At 38.5% G+C, this 15,304-nt stretch overlaps 1 protein-coding gene and 1 long non-coding RNA gene across 3 annotated transcripts in view; one reads left to right on the top strand and one right to left on the bottom strand.

Annotated features, from left to right (window-relative positions):
• The window catches only part of DZANK1 (double zinc ribbon and ankyrin repeat domains 1), a 110,836-nt gene that overhangs the window by 24,409 nt on the left and 71,123 nt on the right, over positions 1-15,304 (bottom strand). Inside the window, exons 14-15 of the mRNA XM_027840442.1 lie at positions 8,841-8,944; positions 761-832 (exon numbers count right to left, since the gene is read on the bottom strand). Coding sequence (XP_027696243.1) covers positions 761-832; positions 8,841-8,944 — 176 coding nt within the window. The remainder of the gene's footprint in view (positions 1-760; positions 833-8,840; positions 8,945-15,304) is intronic.
• On the top strand, positions 1,570-12,919 carry LOC114026720. Of its 2 annotated transcripts, XR_003567149.1 has the most exons (4): positions 1,570-1,648; positions 1,841-2,021; positions 11,782-12,049; positions 12,203-12,919. It is a non-coding gene; the product is annotated as an uncharacterized LOC114026720 (long non-coding RNA). The 2 variants fall into 2 exon arrangements; XR_003567148.1 differs by lacking the exon at positions 1,570-1,648 and having other exon boundaries at positions 1,692-2,021.

Here is a 15,304-nt window from a genome sequence, read left to right as displayed (position 1 = left end):
TTTTGACTTCAGTCCTGACACTCTATCCACTGTGCCACCTAGCTGTCCCTAACATGCTTTAGGTTGTTATATTTGCTAGATTCTTTTTCAAAACTGAAATATACAAAGAATTACTTTTTTTTGTGAGATGTGAAAGGAAAGATATACTAGAGAAGATAATAGTCTCAATAGCAAATTACTTCTTTAATAAAAACAATGTTTTATGGAGCAACTGTCAAAATGTAGCTACTGAGGAAACAGTTGCTTTGGAATTTTAAAAGGATTACAAGGTAAGGTTACTGAGATATAGTAGCACCACACAGGAAATTCATTTACTGTATCATCCACAGGCAAGACACTGTAATGAAGAAATTATATCCAGAAGAGAACAAAAGGCTACAGGGTGTTGCTGGTGGGGTTATGGTTTTTTTTTTTTAATTAAAATAAGATCTTCAACCTTTACAATACTTTGTATTGCAGTGGCAAAAGATGAACATCTTCTGAATCCCATGGAGTGGCAAAATGCTGAAAAAAGCTTCAAGATGAGTTCTGGGTTATTCCCCCTTAAGTATTTTACCTAGTCAGATGCCTACCTGAGATCCAATGTCTAGGTTTAGTCTATTTTTCAGTTCTATACTATTAAGTGGCTTGCCTATTGTAAATCTTAAAAATGTATAAAGACAAGTGGAAGCACTCCCATGAATTTTTAACTCAAAAATAATGAAATAAATAGATCTCCAAACTTAGGTTTTTTTTTTTAAATCTGACTCTTCTCACTCACCTTTATGATTTTCATGTAATTCAGCCTGATACTGACTGCATAATCATCTTCATGGATTGTTGCTGAGAGAAGCTATTAAAAAAAACATATACACACATAAAGGAGACATTCACAACTGTTTGAGTCTCATGAAAAATAGCCTAGAATATTAGGGACTTTGAGCTGTATCTGCCTGTGGATCCTTAGATACTTAATTTTAGTTAATAACTGGATATCTCCTCATTTGTGAAAGGACAGAGCCCAGGAGAAATACTGGCAACATAGTGGTTAGATCTTAGAAATCACTTAATTGTTTCTGTTAAATTGACTTGTCTAAAAATAGAAGGATTAGATTATGTATCTATTTGCTAAGATTTTTATCTATGAGATTATAAACAATAAATTAACAAAGGTAGACCATATAATATTCAATAGTAAGAGAGATAATTTGTCCAAGATATTTTTAATATATCTTAGTGCTGTCAGGGCAATGAATAGACAAGATCAGGGGATCTCAAAACCACAATCCCCAAGTCATATTAAGCAGCCTTCTGTTCAGATGTATTAACAAGTTTTTGTGAAGAGAAATAAAGATTGAAATAGTAATAGTAGTACCTAAATAGGATGCAGCATATTACCACAGAATGGCATGGAGTGTAAAAAGTGACTTAAAATATAGCGTCAAAGAGGTATATGAGGTTACATTAAAAAATAGCATTAGCGATTCTATTTTGCCTTTATTCACCCTTTTGTGAAGTTAGTTTCAGCTGCTTGTAAGTCATCTGATTTTGGAGAAGTCATAAGATTATTCTTCCTCCCAAAGGTCATCCAACTTGAGGAACGTCACAAAATTATTCTTTTCCTTCTCAACTCACTGTCCCCTGATCTTCTCTACCAATAGGAAATCAGGTGTTTTAATACGTATAATCCTGCTTTTCATTCCCTCCAATTATAATACTAACTGTATAGAAATCAATGGCCATTATCCTTGACTACCAAGAACTTTGGTCCTGGTTTGTTTCTGCAACTGAATGCATTGCTAAATAAATCATTGTCTGAATGTAACTATTTGTTTATTTATCTTTTATTCCACTGCAACAGTTACAGTGACCAATGAAAGGACTGAGACTGCAAGTCTCTGTGTGACTTACTGGACATTTGCTGAAGGAACACCCTAGCGTGCTTTGATACGTTTTCTACTGATGGACTTCCTCAGTGAAGGACGTCCCATCCCTGGACCTCCATGTCCTCCAGAACCACATCCAGACAGATCTTCATAGAGGTGAGTAGTCCACAAGTGAGGGTTCCATGGGGGCTAGCTCTAGTAGGCACATGGATATTCCTTTGGGGAGGTTCTTATTGGCCTTAGAACAGGGAAAACTTCCCATTCAATACCAGATAACTAAGAACAGAACTCAAATTGGGTAAAGATGGATTTCTACATAGGAGATAACTAAGAATATAGCTCTCAAACTGGGTAAAGACTGGTCTAAAATATAAAAAAATCTTGATGGGTTCCTGAGCTGGCCCAAAGAAGCAACTTTCCATTATTGTAAATTAAAGGCTTTGCGACTACTTTCAGAAAATTTGTGTGCACTTTTTGATTAAACTTTCAGTGGGAGATAAGAAGGAAAGTGCCAGCAAATACATCTATGTGTCTCTCTTATTGTATTATCTGTGTTTTGTGTCTTGGTAAATCAAATTAACTTCTTCCTGTGGCTTGATTAGCCAAAGAGAAAAGTGCAAAATGTGGAAACTTTTTCTGAGGAACTTTCTTTTTTTTTTCCCTTTGGCAATTGGGGTTAAGTGACTTGCCCAGGGTCACACAGCTGTAAGCGTCAAGTGTTTGGTCTGAAGTTGGATTTGAACTCAGGTCCTCCTGACTTAAGGGCCAGTGCTCTACCTACTGCACCACCTAGCTGCCCCACTGAGGAACCTTCAAAGTCTTCAGAAAGATAGTCTCTCTCTCTCTGCATTTCTAAATCTGGCCAAGTTGGGGAGGCAGACAAGAGACAGACAAGAAGGCAGGGAAGGTTTGTTCCCAATCTGCAGGAATTTATGGCATTGTAACCTAATTAGAGACTAAATCTGTGACTGAAATTTCTCTACTGTGAATTTCCAAATTATGGTTTTAATGTTTCTATAAATGTTGAAATGTTTCAGTGAGTTTTGGAGTACCACTCTGTAGAATTTATTTTAAGGAAAAATAAGAATAAAACTGTAAAAGTTAGGTGAAAACAGTGCTTAGACCTTTTATCACTCTTTCCCTATAGAGTTTATTTATTATTTTATTAGTTATTTATTATTTTAGTGCAAGGAAAGAAGGTGACTTTGCTGATCAGAGAAAAGAGGAAAAAAAAATAGGCCTGCAATTTGCAGTTCAAATTTATCTGGTTCTTAAGAACTACCTATTATTAAGTTTTTCTTTCCCATGAAAAGAGAGAAACTTGTTTAAATCAGGGAGCAATTTAAAATTAAGTAAAATTTAATCTAGAAGGCTATTTTGTGTTACCCCTCTATTTCTTCTGTGAATAATATAACAGAACTTAATTGTTTAGGTAAACTAGAAGCAAAGTCACTAAAAGGTATTGGAATTGATCACACATTTGTTAGCTGTTAAGAACTCCAAAGGCAACGGTCTTTCAATTAATTCGTTTTGAATAATAAAAACTTATGCTAAATTGTAAAGGAAAAATTCAGTGGAGTGAAGATTAGTTCTATAGATAGTCTGGGATATGATGGGGAAATAAAGACTAGAGGATTTAAGCTGGGTGGGGTGGCTCACTGGGTGATTTTAAAGTAAAAGAAAGAAAAGTTATGGGGAGATGGATATAGTATACCACCATGAATTTTTTTTCTCTCTCTGGACATGAGCTAACTGAAACAGTTTTTTGTGTTGAATTCCATTTTTATTTATTTTGTTTAACATTTCCCCATTATTTAATTGAGTTTGACAACTCTGGAGTAGATAGCAATCTGCCCATGCTTTCTCTTCCTATGAAATCTTTGAAATTTGAAAGGCTCATTTGGAACTATGCCCAAAAGGCTACAAAACTGTATACCCTTTGACCCAGCAATACCACTTCTAGGTCTGTATCCCAAGGAGATTATAAAAAAGGGGAAAAGATGTACATGTACAAAAATATTTATAGCAGCTCTTTTTGTGGTGGCCAAGAATTGGAAATTGAGGGGATGCCCATCAATTGGGGAATGGCTGAACAAATTGTGGTATATGAATGTAATGGAATACTACTCTGCTATGAGAAATGATGAGCAGGCAGATTTTAGAAAAACCTGTAAAGACTTATATGAACTGATGCTGAGTGAAATGAGCAGAACCAGGAGAACATTGCACACAGTAACAGCCACGTTGTTTGATGACTAACTTTCACAGACTTGTTTCTTTTCAGCAGTGTAAGGATCTAAGACAACTCCAAAAGACTCATGATGGAAAATGCTGTCCACATCCAGAGAAAGAACTATGGAGTCTGAATGTAGATCGAAGCATATTATTTGCTCTCTTTTTTTACTGTTGTTGTTTTGTTTTATTTCTTCTTTCTTGTGGTTCCTCCCATTGGTTCTAATTCTTCTTCACAACATGACTAATGTGAAAATGTGTTTAATAGGAATGTATATGTAGAGCCTATATCAGACTGCATGCCATCTTGGGGAGGGGAAGGGAAGGAAGGGAGAGAAAATTTAAAACTCAAAAGCTTATGGAAGTGAATATTGAAAACTAAAAATAATTTAAAAAAAAAGAAATTGGAAATGCTGGCAGGTGATGGCCCTTGGGAAAACTGAGACTATATGATGCCATTTGTAAATATAAATCCAATAATGAATTTGTTTTTTGTCACATTTAAGTGAGATGTGTTCTCCTACCAAGATAATTGTGGTAAATTAGAGCTTAATGAAAGATATATTTGATGCTGGTAGTAAGGAGACATGCTTAGAAAACAACATAGATCAGAAAACCCAAGTTAAAATCTGGTCTCAGAAATTGTGATCCTTAGTAAGTCACTTCACCTGTTTGCCTCAGTTCCCTCATGTGTATAAAATGGGATAACGATGGCATCTACCTCCCAGCGTTGTTATGAGGATCAAATAATACAATAATTGTGAAGCGCTTAACAGAGTGTCTGGCATATAGTAAGTACTATGTAAATGTTAATGATTATTATTACATAATTACTCCATACTGGATTACTCTATCCAGGGTTGAGGAACCTCCGGCCTCAAGACCACGTGTGGCCTTCTAGGTCCTTGGGTGCAGCCTTTTGACTGAGTCCAAGTTTTACAGAACAAATCGTTTTATCGAGGGGATTTATTCTGTGAAGTTTGGATTTAGTCAAAGGACCACACTTTAAGACCTAGAGGGCCACATGTGGCCTCGAGGCAGCAGGTTCTCCACTCTGATCTATACTGAGTTTTAGATGTGGTTAGTATAGAATGCTGAAAGTTATAAATGAATGATTTTCTATGTATGTTATTTTGGAAATGCATTTGATTGAATTGATGTCACTTGACTGGTAATAAGTTTTGTTTCATGTTTTAGATACATGATATCATGTATGTTATTATGTTTCTAAATTTTTTTTATATTGTAAAATATAAGTTTGGGAAATCATTGTTTCTGAAATGCTGTTGAAAAAATAACTTTTTTTTTTTAATATGGATGCTGTTAGGCTATGAATTAAGCTGTTAAATCAATGTGGTCAAAATGTTGGAAAGCTGTTAATATTTAATGGGGTATATTTGCTTTAAAGAGGATAACAATTATAACGTACTATTGGAAGAAAAGTAGCATAGACATCTTAAGTTATCCTTATCTCTGAGGTTCCTTGGGATTTTCTTCTTGATCAAGTTTATAAGATCTTATCAGCCCTGCTGACAGCATGTGATAAAATTCTGAAGCACTTAAGTGTGAGAAACTGGGATCTCTTCCAGCCAAAGCAAGAAAATTTGCAAATTTGCTTATAGTAAAGAGTTTCATTTGAGATTATTTGACCATCACTTATGAAAAATTTTGAAACTTTACCTCTTGATAGTCAGTATTGCAGTTACATGTTTAAGCCAGCTTAGTAGTAAAAGACCTTACAATTCAAATACCTCAATCTTCCTTTGGCATAAATAGGCAATACAGATCGAAGGTTTACTATAGTCAGAATTTTTCAGAGGTTTTGAGTCAAATATTAGATATTCACTGTGTGTGTAAAGACTCTAAAATGTGGTTAATCTTAACTTAAAAAAGGAAGTGACCTTATATTGGTCACTGTTAACTATGTACTGGAACATGAGAAGAAGAACCTAGCCCTAAACTGTTACTTGTGAAATCTTGCTATTTGAGATAAAATCTCATGGGACTACAATTTGATATTGTTCTGAGTCTGATTTCAGGTATGATTGTCTGAAGTATCATGAAGCCAATAGTTCACCATTTAAGGGGAATGCATTGTGCTGTCCAAAAGGGAGTGCAGTCTGAGAACTGCTAAAGGTGGATATCTCATGAAGGAGAAAACTAGCCAGAGGTTCACCTCTTTGTTAAATGTCCACCAATCAGGATTGAGTTTCATTTGTCAGAAGAGTTCCCTTTCAGAAGGGATTGAAGGCATTTCAGGGTCTCCGTTGGGGTCTTTGGTTACTAAAAGAAACCACTGGCCATCAATTTATTGATTGCCAGCTACTCTAATTAATAAATTGATTATTATTTACCCAGGAACTCTGTCTCTCAGGTTTTCATTCATCAAACTGTGTGACCCTGTACAAGTCACCTAACCCTGTTTGACTCAGTTTCTTCATCTATAAAATGAGCTGGAGAAGGAAGTGGCAAACAACTCCAGTATCTTTGCCATGAAAACCCCAATGGGGTCACAAAGAGTCAGACATTTCTAAAAACAACTAAACAACAATATATAAAATAGTTGTGATATCCTCCTATTTTGTCACAGGAATGGACTAAAGCTCTTGAGGTGACTTCTAGGCCTGATTCTATAAGAACTTCCATTGTGCACACATAGCAGCTTTTGAAGTTGTGCTCTAGGGACTTGTATAATTTAGTGTTAAAAATATTTAAGAGATAACTAATCCAAATTCCTTCTTTGACAGATGAGGAAATGAAGCCCAAGGAAGTTAAGTGACCTGTCCAAGATTAAGCATGTAGTAAGGAGCAGAACCAGGATATGCCTCTGGCCTCAAGACCACGTGTGGCCTTCTAGGTCCTTGGGTGCAGCCTTTTGACTGAGTCCAAGTTTTACAGAACAAATCGTTTTATCGAGGGGATTTATTCTGTGAAGTTTGGATTTAGTCAAAGGACCACACTTTAAGACCTAGAGGGCCACATGTGGCCTCGAGGCAGCAGGTTCTCCACTCTGATCTATACTGAGTTTTAGATGTGGTTAGTATAGAATGCTGAAAGTTATAAATGAATGATTTTCTATGTATGTTATTTTGGAAATGCATTTGATTGAATTGATGTCACTTGACTGGTAATAACCACTCTTTATGAGATCTCAGAGGAGCCTGAAGATTATTTTCTCCCAGTTTCACAATATATCAAGGTGAAGTTGTAGCCTTCAAGTACTGTCTACAACACACTTAAATACAGGTTATCACCTTAACTTTGGTTTTCTAGCTTCTTGGACAAATGGAAAACTGCTTAAGGCTCTGTAATTTAACTTTTATTTCTTACATATAAAATACTGTTTTTCCTTCTTTTTTTTGGTAGGATTTTCCCTTTGAAGGTTAGGAAAATGACATTTCTATTAATCTGTTCTATATTTAATCAAATTTGGTGGTGTTATTCAATTCAACCAATATATTCCAATTCAATACAAAGCACATATAGTTTGTATCCTGGAGGATACAAAGATAAAATTTAAACAGCCATCAAGGAAAATACACTCTAGTAATATAATTTGTTTTTGGGATGGGGGGGGAATTGGAGTCCAGAGAAGTCTGTATCTATGATTTCATAGGTTTAGAGAACTCCAGGTAAGGAAGCTCATCTACCAATGTAGAATATCATGTTGTTCAGTTGTGCCCCACTCTTTGTGACCCTATTTGGGGTTTTCTTAGCAAAGATACTGAGTGGTTTGCCATTTCCTTCTCCAGCTCATTTCAAGGATGAGGAACTGAGGCAAACAGGATTAATAGACTTGCCCAGGGTCACACAGCTCACAAGTGTTGGATTTGAACCCAGGAAGATGAGTCTTACTGATTCCCAGTCCAGCACTCTATCCACTGAGCCACATAGCTGCCCCCTGAGCATTGAATTGTTTAGGGTCACACAATAGGTATACATAGAGATGGGCCTTACACTCAGTTGTAAGCTGCCTCTAAACTTTAGCCCAACCTTACATGGCCTCTCTAGTAATGCATATATTTGCTATTAAATAATTCACTGACTATTCAGGCAACAAGGCTAGACAAGCAATTTTGGGCACCTTGAAGTTACTGGTCTTCTCCTTATACTGGATATGGGTTCTATGCTGACTCAGAGGGAAGGGCTCTCTATCTGAGTCATCATGATCATTTTCAGCAACACCTGGCTATTTTTTTTTTTTTTTTTTTGGTCAGCTCCCATGCTGAGTCTGCCTAACCTTGCTTGATGGAAAAGCTTTGACAAGATTATAGATGAGGTGCTTATAGCTGCAGGCTGAATACTCTGACTAAGGACTTAGATTAAATGAACCTCTAACATCTTTACTCTGCTTGGAAAAACAAAACAAAACAACAACCAAAAAACTCTTTCAACCAGAGTGGAGCAGATCCTGGTAGAGTCTAACAATCCATGATTCCTGGATCTTTTATGCTTTTCTTGGCTGGATTTATAGGGCATAAAAATGCTGGGAATTAATACATTGTAGGAAAAATTCTTTTCTTCAATGCATTCTTTCTCTCATCTTTAGTAGTGTACAGACAACAAATTATGATGTTTAGTCATGTATCATGTTTCTAGGAAAGTTACAAAAAAGTTACCTAGATGTTTCTACTAATTAGGCCAACAGGACCTAGAAGTGCTAAAAAAAAAAAAAATCATAATTTTATTCCTATTTCTTGTCCTGCCCTTTTGTTCTACGTATTCTATACTATATTTCCTTACCTTTCCCATCCTTGGTTCTCCAACTAAAGCCCTGAAGCTAGGGTTGTTCTGGGTATAACTTCTGAGATGAGCAAAGATATGATCCAGCTGTTTCCTCCAATATCCTGAAAGTAAAAGGAAAAATAAAAGCAGACAGTCATTTTGATAATTCTTCTGTTGCTATGTAGGACCAATGATAGAAAAAAGAAAAGTTCAAATGTGAATTTTCTTGTTCAAGTCTTATGCTTTGTTTTTAAAGATTTGAACATTTTTTTAATCTTTTGGAATCAGTATTAGAATGGCATTAGAATTATTACGGCTTAGGTCTCATAGAGATCAGTTATTCCAATCTCTCATTTTACAGATGACAAAATTGATGTCCAGAGAGTTAAGTGTTTTGCTCATTGTCACACAGCTAATTAGTGGCAGAATTATAACTACAACTTAGGTTTTTAAAAATTCCCAATTCAATTCTTTTTCTAAGGTCTCAAACTAGCTCTCCAGTAGAAGCTCAATGTGTCTCAAAATGACTCCTAGAAGATCTGGAGGGAAAAAAATCCAGGCTTCCTTGATTTGGGTTGGCAAATAGATTTGGATTCCTTGCTTAGCAACACCATTGCCAGGGTAATACGGTTGTAAATTCACTGGAAACCTATTTGATCTGTTTATAGTTAAATAATAACAACAACAGTAATGATAGAGATGATTATATTCATGTGAATAACAAATCCAAATAAATAGTGTGAATAAGAGCAAATATTCTGAATAGTTGCCAAAATGTCCTATTGATTTCAATCAAGTAGATATGGAATGGTGTCAAAAACTTTTTTAGACAAACATTTTACTTATATTTTTTAACATTATTGTCATTCCTGAAAACCGCTCCTTCCAATTTTCTCTTCTAACAAAGGAGTAGAACAATAAGGTAAGACCGACATACTGACCCCGTCTGAGAGGCTACATGTCTCATTCAGCAGCACCTGGAGTCTAATGAGAGGTTAATAGGGCTTCATCATCAGTTCTCAAGATTGGTCATTGGGTCTATTTGAATTCTAATGTCTAAGTGCTATTTTCCTTTTCCATTATTGTGGAAACAGTGTATATTGTTTTCTTGCCTCTACTTGCCAAGGATTGCTCTGCATCAGTATAGGTAAGTTTTCCCCAATGTATCTGCACTCTTCATATTTGTCCTTTTATCTTTGAACCACACTTGTGATTTTATTGGCAAAGGAAGTTCCTGAGAGAATCTAGATCTGCATTTGGCCCTGTGTGGAGCACTGAGAGGTTACATGTCATCATATATCAGAGGCAGGATTTCATCAAAAGCTAGCAAGCTATCCTAGGCAGAACAATGGGATACAGTGCTGGACCTGGAATCAGGAAAACCTGAGTTCAAATCATGCCTGAGATACTTACAAGCAGTGTGACCCTAGGCAAGTCACTTAACCTTTGCCAGCCTCAGTTTCCTCATCTATAAAACAGGAATAATAATAGCACCCATCTCCCTGAGTTATTGTGAGGATCAAATGAGATATCTGTAAACTATTTTGTAAATTTTAAAGCTATGTATAAAGGCTATTATTATTAATTATTATCCACTATGCCATTCTGCCTTTCACTGTTGTTTCTTATGCCACAACCACATACTATTCAACAACAATCTTACATTCAAATAACACAGTAATTTGCAGTTATTCTCCAACTATTTGACACCCACTTTGTTTCCAGTTTTTTGTTTACCTCAGTGACTTCTTTACCCTAATTTCTCATTTAATAAATCTAATTCTATATACCACCAAATGGCAAATGATAAAGGGAGAATAAAGGGCTTGGGCCTCTACCTTGCCTTTTTTCTTAAGGAAAAAAAATCTATCAGTGACTTAGGGCTGCAAATATTCTCATTGCTTTCAAAAAACAAAATGTAACAAAACAAAAGCTTGTACATTTTGTTCCCCAGAAAGATTCTGAGGCAGTGGCTGGAACCTCTTGCTCCTCCCAACAGCTTCCATCGTACTCAACAATGCTGGAGGCCCACGATGTATGCCCATGCAGACTTCCCAAGAGGCCAAGAACTCTGATTTATTGATGTCAAAAGCCTTTTGATAGTTGTCATGCCTTGGAGTGCTGCTTTTTTGAATGCGAATGTTAGCTTGGAGAGGATGAGTCTGTGATTGGTCCAGCACTCTGTGCCAGATATCACCTTCATCACTCTTACATCCTGTCTGTTTCGTCTCTTTACAATAACATAGTCTATTAAATGCCAATGTTTGTTGTGAGGGTGCATCAATGAAGTTTTGTTGTGTTTAGGTGTGTTTAGGAAGACAGTGTTGGTGTTAAGGTTATGAGATGCTCAAGTTTTCAGTAGTAAGTGACTGTTGCTGTTGCTGTTTCCAACTTCATTCCTTGCAAGGACTCTGCCATATTTGATAGTCTATGCTTACTCTGGCATTAAAGTCACCCAGAATTACAAACTTGTCTTCTTTAGGCATGTTGATGATAAGGGTCTCCAGGTCTTCATAAAATTTTTCTTTGATCACATTAGGGTTCAGCATGGTGGGAGCATATGTACTGATGATGGTGGAGCAGCACTTTCCTCCAAGTGGCAATCCCATTGTCATGAGTCTGTCATTTACTCCTTTTGGGAAGCATAAAAATTTGTTGACTAGATTAGATTTGATGCAAAACCTACCCCAGCTTCACAATGTTCCCCATCATCGAGGCCACTCCAGAAAAATGCATATCCATCTCCAACTTCAGTAAACTAGCCTTCATTTGCCAGCCTTATTTCACTCAGGGCTGCTATTTGTATGTGACACCTGCTGAGTTCTTGTACAAGAGCTGTTCGTTTTTCAGGTCTACTGGATTTCTTATTATCCATAAGTGTGTGCACGTTCCATGTGCCAATGATAAGTGGAATCATTTTCACAAAAATTTTGCATGTGTTTTTGTATTTCAACTGCAGGGTGGGATCCCCACTTGCTACGGGAAGAAGGCCAGGGGTAGGTGAAGCAAACAATTTTTAGGGCACCTTTTCTAGCTCTTTCCTTATGCCAGGAGCTGTGAGGTCCTTAAGAAGGCTACTCAGATTCCCAGAAAACTGCTGAATACCACGAATGCTTCAGTCTACTGAGAAGACAGCCTGTGCTGTCTGTGTGCAGGGTTGTGACTACAGCTCACAGTATATCCACACCTGCTGCTTTGTCACTGGCCTGTTACCACAGGACTTCAAGGTAGGTAAAACAGTAACAATAAAATAATAAATAACAAAATGATGATATAGTAAAATAGTAAAATGGTATGGGTGATGTCTTTTGACTAGTGCATACATTGGATTTAAATAAGGTAGAGTTGCATCAAGTTGTTGGCCTCATTTTCTCTTCCAGAATCATTGGAGCCCAGTAACTAGATAAAAGTCAAGACAACTAGCAATGGCTCTGGATGTAGTGGATGACCTTGGTGTCTTTGGCATCTGACCAAGCTCGAAGTGCTCCATAGCACCTGCTTCTGCCACATTCATGGCCTGTGGAAACAAAATGTTCACATCTACCTGGGGAAGTCTTCACATGCTTGGGGCAGACACCTCATTAACTCACCAACACCTTTGAGGCCTGTCAGTTACAGTCAACCTGTTTTAGCCTATCTGACAAGATGGTTTTACTGGGGTGTGGCCATTGCGCACACTATAGTTTCTTGGAACCACAGATGAAAGCTGGATGGCAAGTGGACACCAAAGGTGGATAAGCAGGCCTGAAAAGGCTCAGCAGCTCTCACACCAGAGGAACTAGTTCTCCCTGAATACTTCACATAACCAGATTTATCTGCTGCCACTAAAAAGAAGCAGAGAGCTTGAAGTATGATAATTCAGAAGACAAAGAGGATAGGCTTACAACCAAAAATAACTTACCCAGAAAAAAGGGAGTGTAATTCTACAGAGAGAAAAATGGATTTTTAATGGAAAAATACTTCCAAGCATTCTTGATGAATAGACCAGAGCTGCATAGAAACTCTGAAGTGCAAACATAAGAGTCAAGAAACATAAAAAGACAAACCTGAGTGAGCAATCATGAGATTAAACAATAAACTATTTACATTCTAATATAGATAGATGATAAATGTGTTCCTTCAGAACCCTATCATCAGGAGTTATGATGGGAGCCTAATTAGGTAGAAGACCTGGGAATCATTCTATTAGGTTTTGATGATCTTAAAAGAAGAATGGAAAGGAAGGGGTATAGGAACACATTAGGGGAGAAAAGAGAGAAAGATAAGAAAATTACCTCACATAATTGGGGTGCACAAGTAGAAGTCTATATGAACATGGAGAAGAGAGTGAGGGAAGCAGCTGACACTTGAATTTTATTTTCATCTGAACTGGTCAAAGGAAGGAAAAAATACATGTTTGGGTATAGAAATACATTTCATTCAACAGGGAAAGGTGAAGGATGAGGGGTAAATAACAGAGCAGGTAGATTGAGGGACTAGTCTTAAGATAAACTCTGAGGATGTACAAAACTATAGTAGCTCTCTCTGCTCGACAAACAATTGAAAACTGCGGGGGTACCCACCAATTATAGTATACAAATATGATAGAATACTATTGTACTATAAGAAATGGTAAAGGGGGTAGTTTCATAGAAATCTGGGATGATTTTATATAATCTGAAGCAGAGTGAAATAAATCTAACTAGGAGAACAATTTATACAATAGCAACTATATTGGGAAGACAAACATGAAAGACTGATCAATACAATAAAAAAAAAACCCATTTGTTAAGAGCCTGCTTTGTGCCCGGTATTGGGCTAAGCACTTTGCCAATATATCTCATTTGATCCTCCCAACAATTCTGATGGCTAGGTACTATATCTACCCTCATTTTACAGATGATGAAATTGAGGCAAACAAAGCAGTGACTTGCTTGAGCTCTCCCCCAAACCTCTTCAAATACCTGTAAAAATGCGTCTAAACAAAATCTAGAGCAGCAGAACTCAAAAAATGACAGAGTGAAACAAATTTCCAGCCTAAGACAACCTGGAAGGTTAATAGGAAAGGTCTATTGCACCAGTCTGAGAGACAAGTACAGTCCAGCGCAAAATGTGCCAGAACAGACAGGGCCCCAGCAAACCCAGAGCAGGCCTCAGGGGACTGAATCACTGGCAGCTGTGGTGGTTTCCAGACTTCTCAACCCACAAGCACCAAAGACATACTTAGTAGGTCAGTAGGAAAGGTCTGTTAGACCTGGATGAGAGGGGAGCATGGTCCTACCCCAGCGCTGAGACTGCGACCCAGATCCAAGCATGGGCAAAGCGAGAGAATCCTGCCTCAGCGCCAGCAAAGAAATCCCTGCAGTCCCCTTCTGATCAGTCACTTGATCCCCCCCACCATCTGTGGGCCAAGAATTCCATTATCAGTCACTGCGGCAGCCGCTGGTTTGCAGTCCTGGGTGGCGGTCCTGGGGCAAGGAGGAGAGCGTGGAGGAGTTTGTGGTGGTGGTTGTGGAGAGGGAATCCTCCTCACAGTTCCAAGGCAGAAAAGAGTGCTTGTACCGGCCGCGCCGACCTTATGCCGGCTGCGCCGAACACTCCTCCTATAAGGAGCAGGCTGCCAGAGTCATACTCACTCACCAGTCTTCGGTCCTCAACCGGATAAACACACAGAGACGAGCCATCAGGAGGCGCCAACACCAGAGCTTTATTCAGAGGCCATCACAGCAAGCCATCACAGCAAGGCCAAGCAGGAAGGCCAGAGCAACAGAGCAGGAGCAAAAAAAGAGCGCGTGATCTGACCACGCTCGTTCCTAAATACCTACCTAGCCCCTCCTCCCCAGCCCGCTTACTAGCCAATGATTGTAGGGTCAGATACTGGAAGGGGCTGTCTGAGTTTAGCACACCAAGGGAGAGGGAGTGATGTAGGAGGCTAGGACCGGATACAGGAAGGAGGCATATGGGATTAGTGCATAGACAGAGTACATGACCTAGGAAGTCAGGAAGGACACAGGAAGGAAGCGTCTGGGGTCGGTGCTACACAAAGGGACCCAGGAAGTCAGGAAGGTCACAGGAAGGAGGCGTCTGGGGTTGACGTTGCATATAGGGAGGGGACTAAGCAAAGGGAACTTGTCCTCTGCCGTCCCACTCCCACGTGGCACCACCCCTTGCCTCATGAGCACATGCTCCAGTTACTTCCTTGCACCCAGCTTATCTCACATGGCACTGCCCACTGCCTCAGGGCTTCTCCGTACCCAGCCCATCCCAGTTCACCACAACTCCGCCTACCACAGCCCCTGCCTCGACTTCCAAATACCCAGATCTTACCCTAATCTTGCCACAGCACCCACCTGGCAGTTGCCAACATCAGACAGTCCCTCACAAGTGCTTGTGGTCACTCAGAGACCGGAGCACAGGCCAGGAGAGGAGTAAACATCTCACCCTTGATCATAGCATCATGGAAGAACTGAAAATTTACAGGTCCCTAGAAGTATCTCTGAAAA

This window comes from Vombatus ursinus, unplaced genomic scaffold (genome assembly GCF_900497805.2).
Source record: "Vombatus ursinus unplaced genomic scaffold, bare-nosed wombat genome assembly UNPS02014841.1, whole genome shotgun sequence".
NCBI lineage: Eukaryota > Metazoa > Chordata > Mammalia > Diprotodontia > Vombatidae > Vombatus > Vombatus ursinus.
This window is presented reverse-complemented; position numbering and strand designations above follow the sequence as displayed.